We start from the raw sequence: 11,794 nt of genomic DNA on the forward strand, positions 1-11,794 counted from the left end.
GATTAATAAATGATAAAAATCATCCCAAAGTTTTTGTCGAGCAAACATTTTACTGAGTAGAAAAAGCGTTTAAACGTTTCGAAATCATGCCATACCAAGATAGATTCCAAATATAGAAACAATTGATAATGTTTCGTTTTGACATATTACAACGAATTCAACATATAAAAAGTTATATGAATCATTTATTAAAGGCAAAGTATTAAACTATTAGCTCTATAAAACAAAAGAATAATAGCATAACTTTTTCTCAAAACAACGGCAAATGTTGAGACAACAACATATTTTTACGAGAATAGTAAACACTCGGTGCCGCCAAAGAAGATAGTTACTATAACGACCAAGAATTACCATTACAAACTGCCACGAGAGATTGTTAGCGACCATTTGCAAGCATAAGGTTTTCTAGTACATTTGATTTAACTGTACGGTAACTGTATACTAGTCATTCTGAAAATGGACGCAGAAGGGCTTCATCTTTCTCTCGACTATTTATCTGGGAGCGGAGTTATTTTGAGTCCGGAGAAAAAAGCTGCCTTGCAAACATCTTTAATAATTTTAAAAACGCACTACAAGTTTCAGAGGGTTGTTCTATGGGGTAAAATATTGGGAATTAAAGATGATTACTTTATCGCTCAAGGAGCTGGAAGAGATGAGCTTACTGACAGAAAAACACTTTACAGGTATGAAGACTGTTGTTGTGAAATTAAACCAAAAGTAAATCTTTGTCCTCGAAGTTAAGTGAAGGTAAAAAGGAGGGAGGAAGGTGTGTAGTAGACAAGCGAACAACCACAGGACATTTTTGTATGTTAGACCTCAGCTACTCAAATAGTGTCGTCTTTTTGTGCACTTTTTTGTATACTAGACCCCAAAGGGGTCCAACTTGCTTTTTAAACTTCCACATGAAAGCCTTAACGGAAAGAATTTATGAGGTAACGCAGAAGAATATAGGACTTGCTTGAGCCTCTTAACTAACTGAAAAATATTAGGTTAATTTGGCTTTGACTGCTAAAGCCTAAAATGTACTATTGCCTATAGCAGCAGCCTAGTTGTATATTGAAACTGGTAAAGTTGTACCAACAATGAAGTTGGATTTTCCTAAATTTTTTTAATTAGAATTTTTCCTAATAAAGTTTAAACAATATCGATATTAATTATCATTCTTAACCTAAGTTAAATTTTCCCACTAATTTAAACATTATTAATTTGATATATTTGATTATGTTTGCATTATAGTCTCTTAACATAAAAATCATCCAACTGTTTAGCTAATACACACACAATATTTTCAGTTTGCATAAATATGCACACCAAAGATAATTTTTCATTATTAGTCTTATACTCTTGGACACCTCACTTCAGGTCATAATAGCCAACATTTAAGTAGGCTACTTCTCGTCCCAACTGAAGCCTAGAATTTGACTTATGATGGCTTTCTTAACTTCTGACGAAGATTGTGCGTCCTAACCAATCAGCTTGAAACGAACAAAACTTTACTGATAATGTTTCAACAAAAACCTGAAACAGCACCTTCTTGCTAGCATGTGGGGTGCAAACTGCCTTAATACAGGTTGCAATTAATAACAGAAAAGCATGCTGGAAAGTGAAAGATTCTGATAATTTTATTGTATTTAAAATATCTTAATTACCTCTGAAGTGCAGATATTCATTTGGCGTTAACTACCGCTCACTTGAAAATGACAAACATTTAACTATCTTATAAAAGTATCACAAAGTTTGTATTTTTATTTTTTAGCCTTAACTGCATAGACTGGCACCTGCTACCTCCTGCAACGTCTGCAATGAAGGAAAAAGGAGCTTTGGTTCGTGGTCGACTCATGGGCGACCCATCGTATGAATATGAACACACAGATGTTCGGCGAGTTCGTGATGGTGATGAATACACTGAGGAGGAAGTAACTGTAAGAAGTTTATGGATGCATTTCACTCTTGTTGTTATCATATTGTCATATGCTGTTAAACACTTAATGTTTGGTGTTCAACTTAACTTCGATTGCTTAATGCAAATTCATACAAATTTTTATTTTATGCAATACACACGTCTTTCTTCAATCCCCTAATAGGGGATTAGTTAAATATCCTCTAAATAGTTTGTAATATTACAAACATTTTCATGATGCGAGAATCTATGATTACTAGTATATTGTACTTTTGTTCAGAATCATCCTTTAGCGCATTTCATATTCTTTTGATAGTTGCTCATTGGCTAATGATAAGCTTGAATAGGTCACCATCAGTAAAATAATTTACTTCAGATTCAAATTAAAGAGGAAGATAGAATCGCAGCAGTAGTGGCCACAATTGATGAAGAAGCGAGCATTGTTCCTAGAGGAGCTTACATAAAAACTCCTCTTGGTGAAGTACATGCCAATAGAAGTTTTGAAGGTGATCATTTGACAAAGTCCTATCATTAGGAACAAAATGACCTTATAATAAAGGCACGTCATGTTTGTGATATCTTGTCATTTTGAAATGACATTAATTTTTCTTGTAGGTTTACCCGTTACTGAAAGCGGCAAGCTCAACTCTTACATGCACTTCCGAGCAGCACAAAAGTTAGCATCAAAATCGATCAAGGAAAAAGCTGACTTAGATCCATCAATAGATTTTATGGATACCATTGAAGATGATATTCCCAAAGGTTGGTCAAAGTACGATTAGATAAGCAAGCTTTGTTGCATAACACCACATTCTGCTGATCCATGTTAGCAAAGATACCCAGTAAAATACTAAAGTACGGCTGAAAATTAAGTTAAATACATTGGTGTTATGGTTGATATAATTCAATCAAAAAAGTCCTCCATATTATTTTGCCATACAAGAAAGAATGAAAGTATTAGCCAATTGCTGCTAATGGAGATAGCTTTCATGTTGCATTTTGTAGGTTCGTGGAGTTTACAGTTTGAGCGGGGAAGTGGTCTGGTCTGCTTGCGTAGCCTGCTGTGGCTTGGACTCACATTTTATCATGTTCCAAACACAACCAAATATGGATGTTTGTACATTGGTACTGGGGAGAAGAACTTAGATGTTCCCTTCATGCTGTAACTGTGGTGTTTCATGGTCTTGTTTTCTTCCTATTTTTGTACCGATGTAAATTGTTTGTAAAAGTTAATGTTTTTGTGCATAAAGTATACTGCATTTTATTGACATGCTTGCATAGGCTGTTTAAATAGATAAATGTGACAACAATAGTCAACAATACTGATAAAACAGAATTATGATAAAAAATCGAAAGCGTTGTAAAATAGCAGGTAGGTATGCTTGCTATAAAACCGAGCTAGACAATCAGATAGAAAAACAAATGCAAGAAGAAGAGTTGAGTTGGACAGCGGTAGTAAATTGGGCGTATATAGTAACAGCCATTGTCGATCATGGTCCTCAAAACCTATCTGTCATAGGACATGTGGATGAAGTCGTTGTTTTTAATATTTCCATCTGCGGCCCACATATTGAGATATACCATTCTTTGTGGTTCTTTACTTCGTTTTCTTCTGTAAAGCCCAACAGTGCTGCTTTCTCCAGATCTTCATGTCTATGTATATATCCTTCGAATTTCATTTGCCATTCTTCATTATTAAAGTCCTATACATTCTTGCTCATTTCAGTACTTCTTCATTTGTTTTCTTTAACATTCTTCTCAAAAAACAAATTTCTACAGCTTCCAGCCTTTTTTCGATTTGTTGCTTATGGTGCAAAGAACAACATTCATCCAACATTGGTTTTTATATATTTCTTTTTAATTCATGGAAATTTAACTTTCTATATCTTCAATGCTTCGCTTTTTTCCACTGTGATAGGATGTAGGTTGTTCTTTTTCCAAAGCCATACATTTTGCTTGATAGATTGGTTCATATTCCTTTCAAAATTAAAAACAGAACTGTTTAATAAATTGCAGTACTGTGTTAAAGCTTGATCCATTGCATTAAATTTACTGATTTTACTAACTTTGAGTTGTGCTAAGAATCCCATGTTTGGTTTGATACAGAATCGCTGCCCTTGCACTAGTTCAAAAGCTCTTCTGGTAATAATAATAATATTATTATTAAGGTGCAATTTCAATATTTATTGAAACTTTAGTTAAACAATAATTGCTTAATGAATCCATTTAAATTGAACTTACTCAAAAGTGCTGTTGTAGTGAATCATGATGAACGCTATCACAATGGTAGCACTGCAAGGCAAAAAAATGTAAGTGTTTTCTTCATATCACAATTATTTCATTTACCTTTACAGTAACATCTTATAAACATTTAAAATTCTCATCTAAAGATATTTTTTTAAATTACTTTATTTTTTCTCAAGCAGTGTTTCCAAACTTAAAAATCGCCGTACAGTTTCTGGGGCTACTGAAAGTTTACTTATTTACAAGTAATATAAGACTAAGACCACATAATGACATAAATTATTATTATTATTGGAATGGTTAAAGAAGAATTTCAACTTAAAAACCTATCCCAAAAGTGCCGTGAGCTGCGTTTCCACACAAACTAACAAATAAATATATTTTTCATTAATTATACAGTTAAAATGACTTCAGATTTGACTAGTCCAATGCAAAAATTGTAAAAAATTGTATCAAAATTTATAAAACCTGATGCAATACCTCATATTAACTTCTTTAACAAATATTGCTAATATTTTCGATAAAATCTTAGGGGTACTAGTTTGCCCAAACTTATCACAAAACCCACTTTGACAATTTAAAGAGCTTGATCTGACATCTAGGCTGGTGTGCAGTTTTTAGCACTCATGCCTCGTGCCTATCTTTCCTCAAAAGTTCTGTTTTCATGCAAATTAAATACTTTTAAGGGAGAGACAGACAGCTTGGGTCAATCATATAAATCCATATTAAGTGCACCTGTCACCGCTCACATAATGATAGTGGATACAATAGCAAAAGAAATCACTTGCATGAGGGCACAATATTGTGGCTATGCGATTACACAAGACAAACATAAAAGCTTTATGCCACTCACTCAGCAATAGGACTCAAAAATTACTGATTAATGATTCATGTCGTATCACCAATTGGTTGTTAAGTTATGTCTTCATCCCTACCATGTAGATTGTAGAACATAACCATTTTGAAATCATAATATTTGCATTGTTAATGAGTTTATCCTGGTTTACGGTTTGGAAATAATGGAAATCTTACGCTTGCTGAATAATTGTACTGTAAAGCGCAAAAATGAGGCTGCTGATAGAAAAAAAGGAAACACTGCTTTAACATGATCTGTTTGGTAGGAAAACCTAAGTTTCAAGTTTTATTACTACAATAATAATAATAATTAATATTTTATTACAAACAATTAATTGCAATGATTTTTATTGTTGAACTGCTGTCTGGTTGCACATATACCTCCTAGATATGCCACCATTTCCATGAACAAGAACCTTTCCACCCACTGAAAAGCACTCGTCTATAAATGCATTTGATCTTGTGAAATATTGCATAATATTTTCACAGGGATTGTCAGCAACATCGATAACTAGATACCTGGAAAAATAATCATTTTTTATCCAATTGTTTTTTGTTGCTGTTCACATACCAATGGTGGGAAGCCTACTTGAAAGATTCCGGAAAATTTGGTCGTATAAAGCGAGCTTCTAACTGGTGCCTCAGGCAGATGATATGCGTTATTCCGTTGTCATGCAATTGCTGACACTATGAAAAAATTATGCATATTACTCTCACTGAAAAGAACTTGTTAAAATATTTAGTAAATGCATGACAGTGCCAGCTTGGCATGACGTCACATTTTGTATTGTGTTGTTTATTATTTGCCATTAACTGTGTGGAGCAAAAGTACGATGCTAACCGTTGTAGTTATAGCACAATACGCTATGTCATTAGGTTCCGTTTGCAATAACGCAAATGTAGTGAAACTAGTTGGAGCCTACCTGCCCATTCGTCTATCAATTAGTTGATGTTGTGTTGATCTACTTCTTATTTTTGCACATTTAAAATACAACAGTGGTTCAAACATTTTAACTCGTTTTGAATCATTGAGCGAAGGTATGCTTTAATGTAACAAAGTGTACTAAACTTCTTTCAGCTTCACATGTGGTGCACGAACAGTTACGTAAAGCCTAAACAGGAAAAAAGAAAGAAATAGAGATTTCATGGTAAAATTATTTCTAAACATCTGCAAGACTTCATCACTCGTGAGAAGAAGAAACAAAAAATGAGAGAAAAGCAAGAAGGAAAACAAAAAGAGGAGAAATTTTCTACCAAAACCCCTGTGAAAAAAGTGTATCAATATCCCCGTTAAAGATTTCATATAAAGTATATCAACTAAGCGTTTTAGAAATGCTCAATGCTCATGTGGTTCACGTTCTGACTTTTCAAACGTTTTTAAACTTTGCTGACAGATGCAGTCACTTAGTCACAGCCATGTAGCTTTGCATCTCACACTTTCCCAAAAACATAAAAATGCCACCCATGACTCTGCAAATGGGAGTGGCAACCTCCGCATCATATGAGTGTGGCATGGAGGAGCACACATCTAATTCGGGTGACAGAAAAATTGTTCACACCAAGGCATTGACAACTCTTCAAATCTTTTCATATGCTAATGGACCATGTTGGCTTTTTTAAAAGCTAAAAGATAAATCTAGTTTTTGTTTTCATCTGTGAAGGACAGTCAATGATCAAGATTTACCTGTGATTTAAATATGCTGAGTTTGAATTTTTATTTTTCAGTTAGAGAGAACTGTGACGTGGATGAGTGCATAGGTGCCTAACTTTCTAAATTCCTGGGCGAGTCTTCACATAAATTGGGGACTCCCCTGTAATTTAAGAAATAGTTGTACCGCTTTTTTTTAAATGTAGGGTATGTACATACAGTATGGTTTTATCGCAAATTTAAAATTAATGTGAAAACGGTGATAAAAGAAAATGGAAAGAAATCAAAGTTTGTACCATGTGACCTGATCAGACCTGACAGTAAGAATTCAAGAGTGGCAATTACAGGATAACATAAATGTATAATGGTTTTTGTGGTTTGTAAAGTAAAAGGTAATGGTTGGTTAGTTTTCAAATTCCAATTTGTTACCGTTGCGCAACAATAACGATTACAATTTCATTGTTACCGTTATTGTCACCAACTAAATGCAAGAAATTCATTGCGTAACTTTTAGTAACACTGTTTGAAAGACGACAAGACAAGTGCACGAAACGACAAAAAAGAAATCTGGAGTTTAACTGCAAGTTCTACAATGAAACTACCTAGACACCTTTTTTTCTTTTGGCACAAGACTCACCCTCACATAACTCGCCCACACCGTACACCTTGCACATCTTGTTGTGTTGTACTGAAAGTGGCATTTTAAACAAAGTCTCCAGTGTAAACAATGCAATAACAAGTGGATAAAAAATTTTCTGCTACGTGGTAGGTCGGTTGCTTTACAATTGGCATCATAACCAAAATCCTAGGGCGGAAAATGCCACCCTACCCGCCCGGCTTAGGCGCCTATGGATGAGTGTATAGAACATAGAGGACAATCTGCTTCTGGCAATTAGCCACAAGCAGAAAGAATGAAATAGGTAGAAGTTAGCATGACCTGAAGTATATCATACATTTATATTATATTCATGCATTCTTAAACAAACTGTTCCGACCTTTGACTTCGTAGCTGCAGAAAAAGGTCCCAAATACAGTCCAGGTATAATCATTTGCATGTCCCTTCTCATAGAATACGTCCAATCCTGCATTTAAATGGAACAATTAAAATCATTTTAAATCAACATATATCTACATATAAGTTTGCTAAGTTAAAAAATCTCAGTTTAATTAAAATAGAAACATTATTTTTAATCATATTACATTTTACCACTGACAAGTCATAGGGCGCCAGCAAAATAGGTTCAAAATCTGGTGTTTTGTTATTAAATGATGTTAAGCCTAGTAGTTAAGCCTAAAAAAATGGAGCTAGCATAACACATTTCCAAGCATTTGCCTTTGCATTGAGATAAGTCCTGTCGTATTCGAAAATTTGTTGCATGGGAATATAACTCGCAAAAACTAACCGTTTTACAACTTGTATCCAATTCCATGTCTGCATCTAGAACCAAACAGTGCCTGTTTCATAGATTCTGCTCACCACTTTGGCAGCGGATTTGCGCATGGGCACACTCAATATTAATTTTCATGAGATTCAGTGACACACTTCAGGTGTATGCATAGATGCCTAGGCACACTTATTCAATGGCAAACATACCTATACCTATTTAGACTAAATCAGTTATAGATTCTTGTTATAGCTTTCCATAACCACCATGCTACACCCTTGTCCCTTACGGGTCTTTGTGCACCTGGAATCTTGTCAAAAATGCAGATTTATTGTCTTCATATGAAATAAATTAGTTTTTAACTCCAATTGTGGAGAGCAAATAACTCTTGTTGCAAAGCATAATAAAAATAATGATTACAGGTATAGACAGGTATTATTACTCGAATAAGCATTGGATTATTTCTGCAGATGTATGAACAAAAAAGCAACTGCCAAAGTCATATGTCTATTCAACTAAATGCAACTTTTTTATCAATTTTCACCTTTTTTCACTGGGGGCAAAGGTTATAGTTTAAGTTTTCTATGATATTAGTATGCTTATCCAGTAGGGATTCAGAACAAGATTTCTTCAGTTTTTCTTGTCACGTTTTTTCTTGTATTTTTTTGTTTTCTTCTCACGCACCATGTATTTCAATGTTTTAACTGTCAGCTAACAGAAAATTTTAAATTTACACAAGATATCTCCGTGCGTTGATCAAAAATAAAACAATAAAAACTTGAAAAGTTAAGCGTGCCCTATGTGCATGTAAAAGGTGTATCAAACTCAAAGCACCATTGTATCATAATTATATTATACCATAGATAAAAAGTCACTTAAAATGCCTAACAATGAAAGACTAAGACAGTATGATAGGGCTAGTATATCTGTATAGTTATAGTGTAGATAGCAGATTAGCCAATAGAATAGACTAAGTGAAAGTACCTGTGTAGCGGCCGATGGGTGTCTGTTTGTTTTGTCGCTGGTTGTCGCACTCACAATGCTCCGAGCACATATTGATTTCAGCACTGCTTGTTCGTTTTACCGACCCTTTTCCGTTTTGCACCGCTTGTGCACAGGACGTATGAGTTTTAGTAAAGGTTAAACTCAGAACCTCGTGTTCATTTACTTTAATATATGAGCGAAGGAGACAGTGAACAGCGATAGCAACCTTCTGAGACAAGGAGTCAACAACGCAGCATCGTAACAGCATCGCAACAACACCCGCACAACCTACCTTCGCCATACCTGTCTGCGAAATTTTGCCTAAAATTACCAATTAGATGTTCATTTTTGTGTTTCTTAAAATGCATTTTCAAATGCACAATTTGCGGCTTTTCTGCAAACATGCCAATTTTAATTCTCCAATCACAAAAGAACATTAGTAGAACATTAATTTAAGAAGAACATTAATTTAAGAAAGGAGGAGACTGGGAAAACACAAATTTATGGTAACTGAAAAAATACGGAACAATACCAAAACTAATTTACGGAACGTGATAAATTTCAACTTTTATTAGCCACGATTTTTCGTTTGTACCCTGGACGCCTACCACTTGGTGTGGTATTAAAATTACTTCAAACAAAGGTAGAAATGAAAAGAAACGTTGGAAATGCATGTTTTGGAAACAAAAGTTTTCATGTCAATAGATATATGGCAGATATAGCTTATCTTATGCGTATAGCTTATCACATATAGCTATATTTATATATATACATATCGGATATAAATATCACAACGTTTATGTCCTGTCAAACTACCAGCGTAACTTTTTTATGTTAAATATGTTTAAATTGTGTGTTTTTGTATTAAGTTGTTTAAATGATGTGTTTGTAATTTGGGTTTGGTGGCCGTGCTGACGCTAATAACTTTTTTACATTCTCTGATTGGTCCTTAATGCACGTTTTTGCCTTCAAGGCTTTGCCACATTTTTCTATCCAATTTGTGGAAATTATTGTCAATACTGTAACTATAGTACTACTAGTATGTTAGCGACCACCTGCGTCAGCACAATTTTTTCGTCCCCCACATTGAAGACGAAAAATAAAATGAATGTATCAATGAATAAATCTTGCTAGCTCATTTATCAATGCTTTGGAAATATTTCGAAAGTCTTTCTAATATGCTCTTAAATAAATCACTTATTAAACATGCGGTCATTTGCATTAATATGGGCCAACTGATGCATAGCCTACCAGTGTACAACGACTTAACGAAAAGGTTGGGCTGATAAGTCTTTATTTGAGTATGCCCACGGCAATAGTGTGGCCTAATCGTTCAACTCCAAAATTCTGAGCTGCTTGTAGAAATGGTAACCCCCGTCTTGTTGCAAAATGGCGATTGACATCATCACTGATTAAACATTTGTAGCGTCACTGAGCCGTGTTTTTAACAGGCCGGAAGTTAGCGTAGGCTGTAGCTTTGGTTGGTCGGGTCTCGTTTGCTTTTGCAAACTTACAGGAAGGCCTGAATGGTTAGGAGTTTGAGGTCACATTAGAAGTAATTTGTCAAAATTAGGCTAGGTCCTGATATTGGAGTGTGCAGGTGTAGCCTAGTCTATGAAAGTTTCACTGTGTTATAGGCTAGTTGGCTAACAGACATTCATAATGAAGCCCGTTCATTACTGTTTTCAACGTATAACCTATACTGCTGTCTGCATGTCAGTACTGCAGTAAAGGCCTATAGCTTGTGTAACCTAATGATTTCAAGACTTGTTGAGATTAAAAATGTAGGACACTGTAGCAATGATGACAATAAAAACAAGATTAGCTTGACATTGGGTGTTTGGATGTCTATTTATTGTAAATAATCAAAGATATATATTGCAGATGTACCAGTATACAGTGCATCCACAAACAGTTTGTTGTTTGCCCCATAGCCCCACTGCAAAGTATGATGTCCTATTATTTGAATTACTTTACAACAATTTGGTTATTACTGTATTAATATTTAGAAAGCACTAGCATTTTGGGTCTAGTCTTCATAGTCATAACTCTTCATACTTGTATCAATCATATGTGTTTTGTTGATAATTTTATCGTTAACACTTTCTAGGTTTGGAGACTGCTAACCTCTATCGTTATAGCACCACTGCAGTTAACATTTTGACATTTTAAGCCACTCTAGGGCTTTGCCACTTTTTTGTTCTCTTTGATTGTTAATTAACATATCATTCTTTTTTTAGCATCCTACTTTTTCACTCTCCACAGTCAATGGTAAAAAAATAATTAAAAAAATATCCAGTCTGGGTTTGTTGACCAAGCTAGCTCTTCATTTTATCGCAGACCACAACTTATCTAAAATCTTGTTCCAAAGTAGCATTTTTGACCTCATTCCGGTCACTTAGTTGTGAATAATATGCTGGCCACATAGGCATCATCGCTTGTTATAGTTTATTTGCAGCTGCATAAACAGTGAATGCTATAGTATGGAGCTGGGCTTCTAGTGACATTGCGCATTTTTTTCTAACTGCTCTCTTTATGTCGACTGAGAATTTCATTTTTAGTGTCTTTAACACGGCACAACCTATGAATCGAACCCAAGTTAACTTCACCGAAGGCGCATGTTCTAATCAATAGGCTGTTGGTTGGTACTAGGCTTTGAGTGCAAAACCTCAAACTGAATCTATACACTTAGTTTAGCAAAATATCATGGCGCTAATGAAACGGCAGTGACTTTTATAACACTACTATTATTGTTAAAAACATTGTTATGGTTGATAA

At 34.6% G+C, this 11,794-nt stretch overlaps 2 protein-coding genes across 3 annotated transcripts; one reads left to right on the forward strand and one right to left on the reverse strand.

Annotated features, from left to right (window-relative positions):
- Positions 1 to 352: 352 nt before the first annotated feature.
- LOC143462654 (radial spoke head protein 9 homolog) lies at positions 353 to 3,168 on the forward strand. Its single transcript, XM_076960891.1, has 5 exons — positions 353 to 683; positions 1,757 to 1,922; positions 2,277 to 2,406; positions 2,516 to 2,662; positions 2,906 to 3,168. The coding sequence occupies exons 1-5, from the start codon at positions 457 to 459 to the stop codon at positions 3,064 to 3,066; spliced, it is 831 nt and encodes a 276-aa protein (XP_076817006.1). The 5' UTR covers positions 353 to 456; the 3' UTR covers positions 3,067 to 3,168.
- Positions 3,136 to 8,389, reverse strand: LOC143462655 (serine/threonine/tyrosine-interacting protein B-like). Of its 2 annotated transcripts, none has more exons than XM_076960894.1 (7): positions 8,051 to 8,389; positions 7,643 to 7,729; positions 5,589 to 5,686; positions 5,381 to 5,518; positions 4,142 to 4,192; positions 3,967 to 4,036; positions 3,136 to 3,877 (listed from the first exon to the last, which is right to left on the reverse strand). In XM_076960894.1, exons 1-7 carry the CDS (start codon positions 8,075 to 8,077, stop codon positions 3,773 to 3,775), a joined length of 576 nt encoding a protein of 191 aa, XP_076817009.1. In that variant the 5' UTR covers positions 8,078 to 8,389; the 3' UTR covers positions 3,136 to 3,772. The 2 variants fall into 2 exon arrangements, with proteins under 2 accessions (XP_076817009.1, XP_076817008.1); XM_076960893.1 differs by having other exon boundaries at positions 3,967 to 4,039; positions 8,051 to 8,374.
- Between the last annotated feature and the right edge of the window lie 3,405 nt (positions 8,390 to 11,794).

Source organism: Clavelina lepadiformis, chromosome 6 (genome assembly GCF_947623445.1).
Source record: "Clavelina lepadiformis chromosome 6, kaClaLepa1.1, whole genome shotgun sequence".
NCBI lineage: Eukaryota > Metazoa > Chordata > Ascidiacea > Aplousobranchia > Clavelinidae > Clavelina > Clavelina lepadiformis.

Bases quoted from the DNA above. Each gene is read 5' to 3' on its own strand.
- LOC143462654 (XM_076960891.1), top strand. From the start codon at position 457: ATGGACGCAGAAGGGCTTCATCTTTCTCTCGACTATTTATCTGGGAGC. The intron at 684-1,756 runs GTATGAAGACTG...TTTATTTTTTAG, and splicing joins GACAGAAAAACACTTTACAG to CCTTAACTGCATAGACTGGC. The intron at 2,407-2,515 runs GTGATCATTTGA...TTTTTCTTGTAG, and splicing joins TGCCAATAGAAGTTTTGAAG to GTTTACCCGTTACTGAAAGC.
- LOC143462655 (XM_076960893.1), bottom strand. From the start codon at position 8,077: ATGGAATTGGATACAAGTTGTAAAACG. The intron at 5,519-5,588 runs GTAGGCTTCCCA...TTATTTTTCCAG, and splicing joins AATTTTCCGGAATCTTTCAA to GTATCTAGTTATCGATGTTG. The intron at 4,040-4,141 runs GTAAGTTCAATT...TATTATTACCAG, and splicing joins CACTACAACAGCACTTTTGA to AAGAGCTTTTGAACTAGTGC.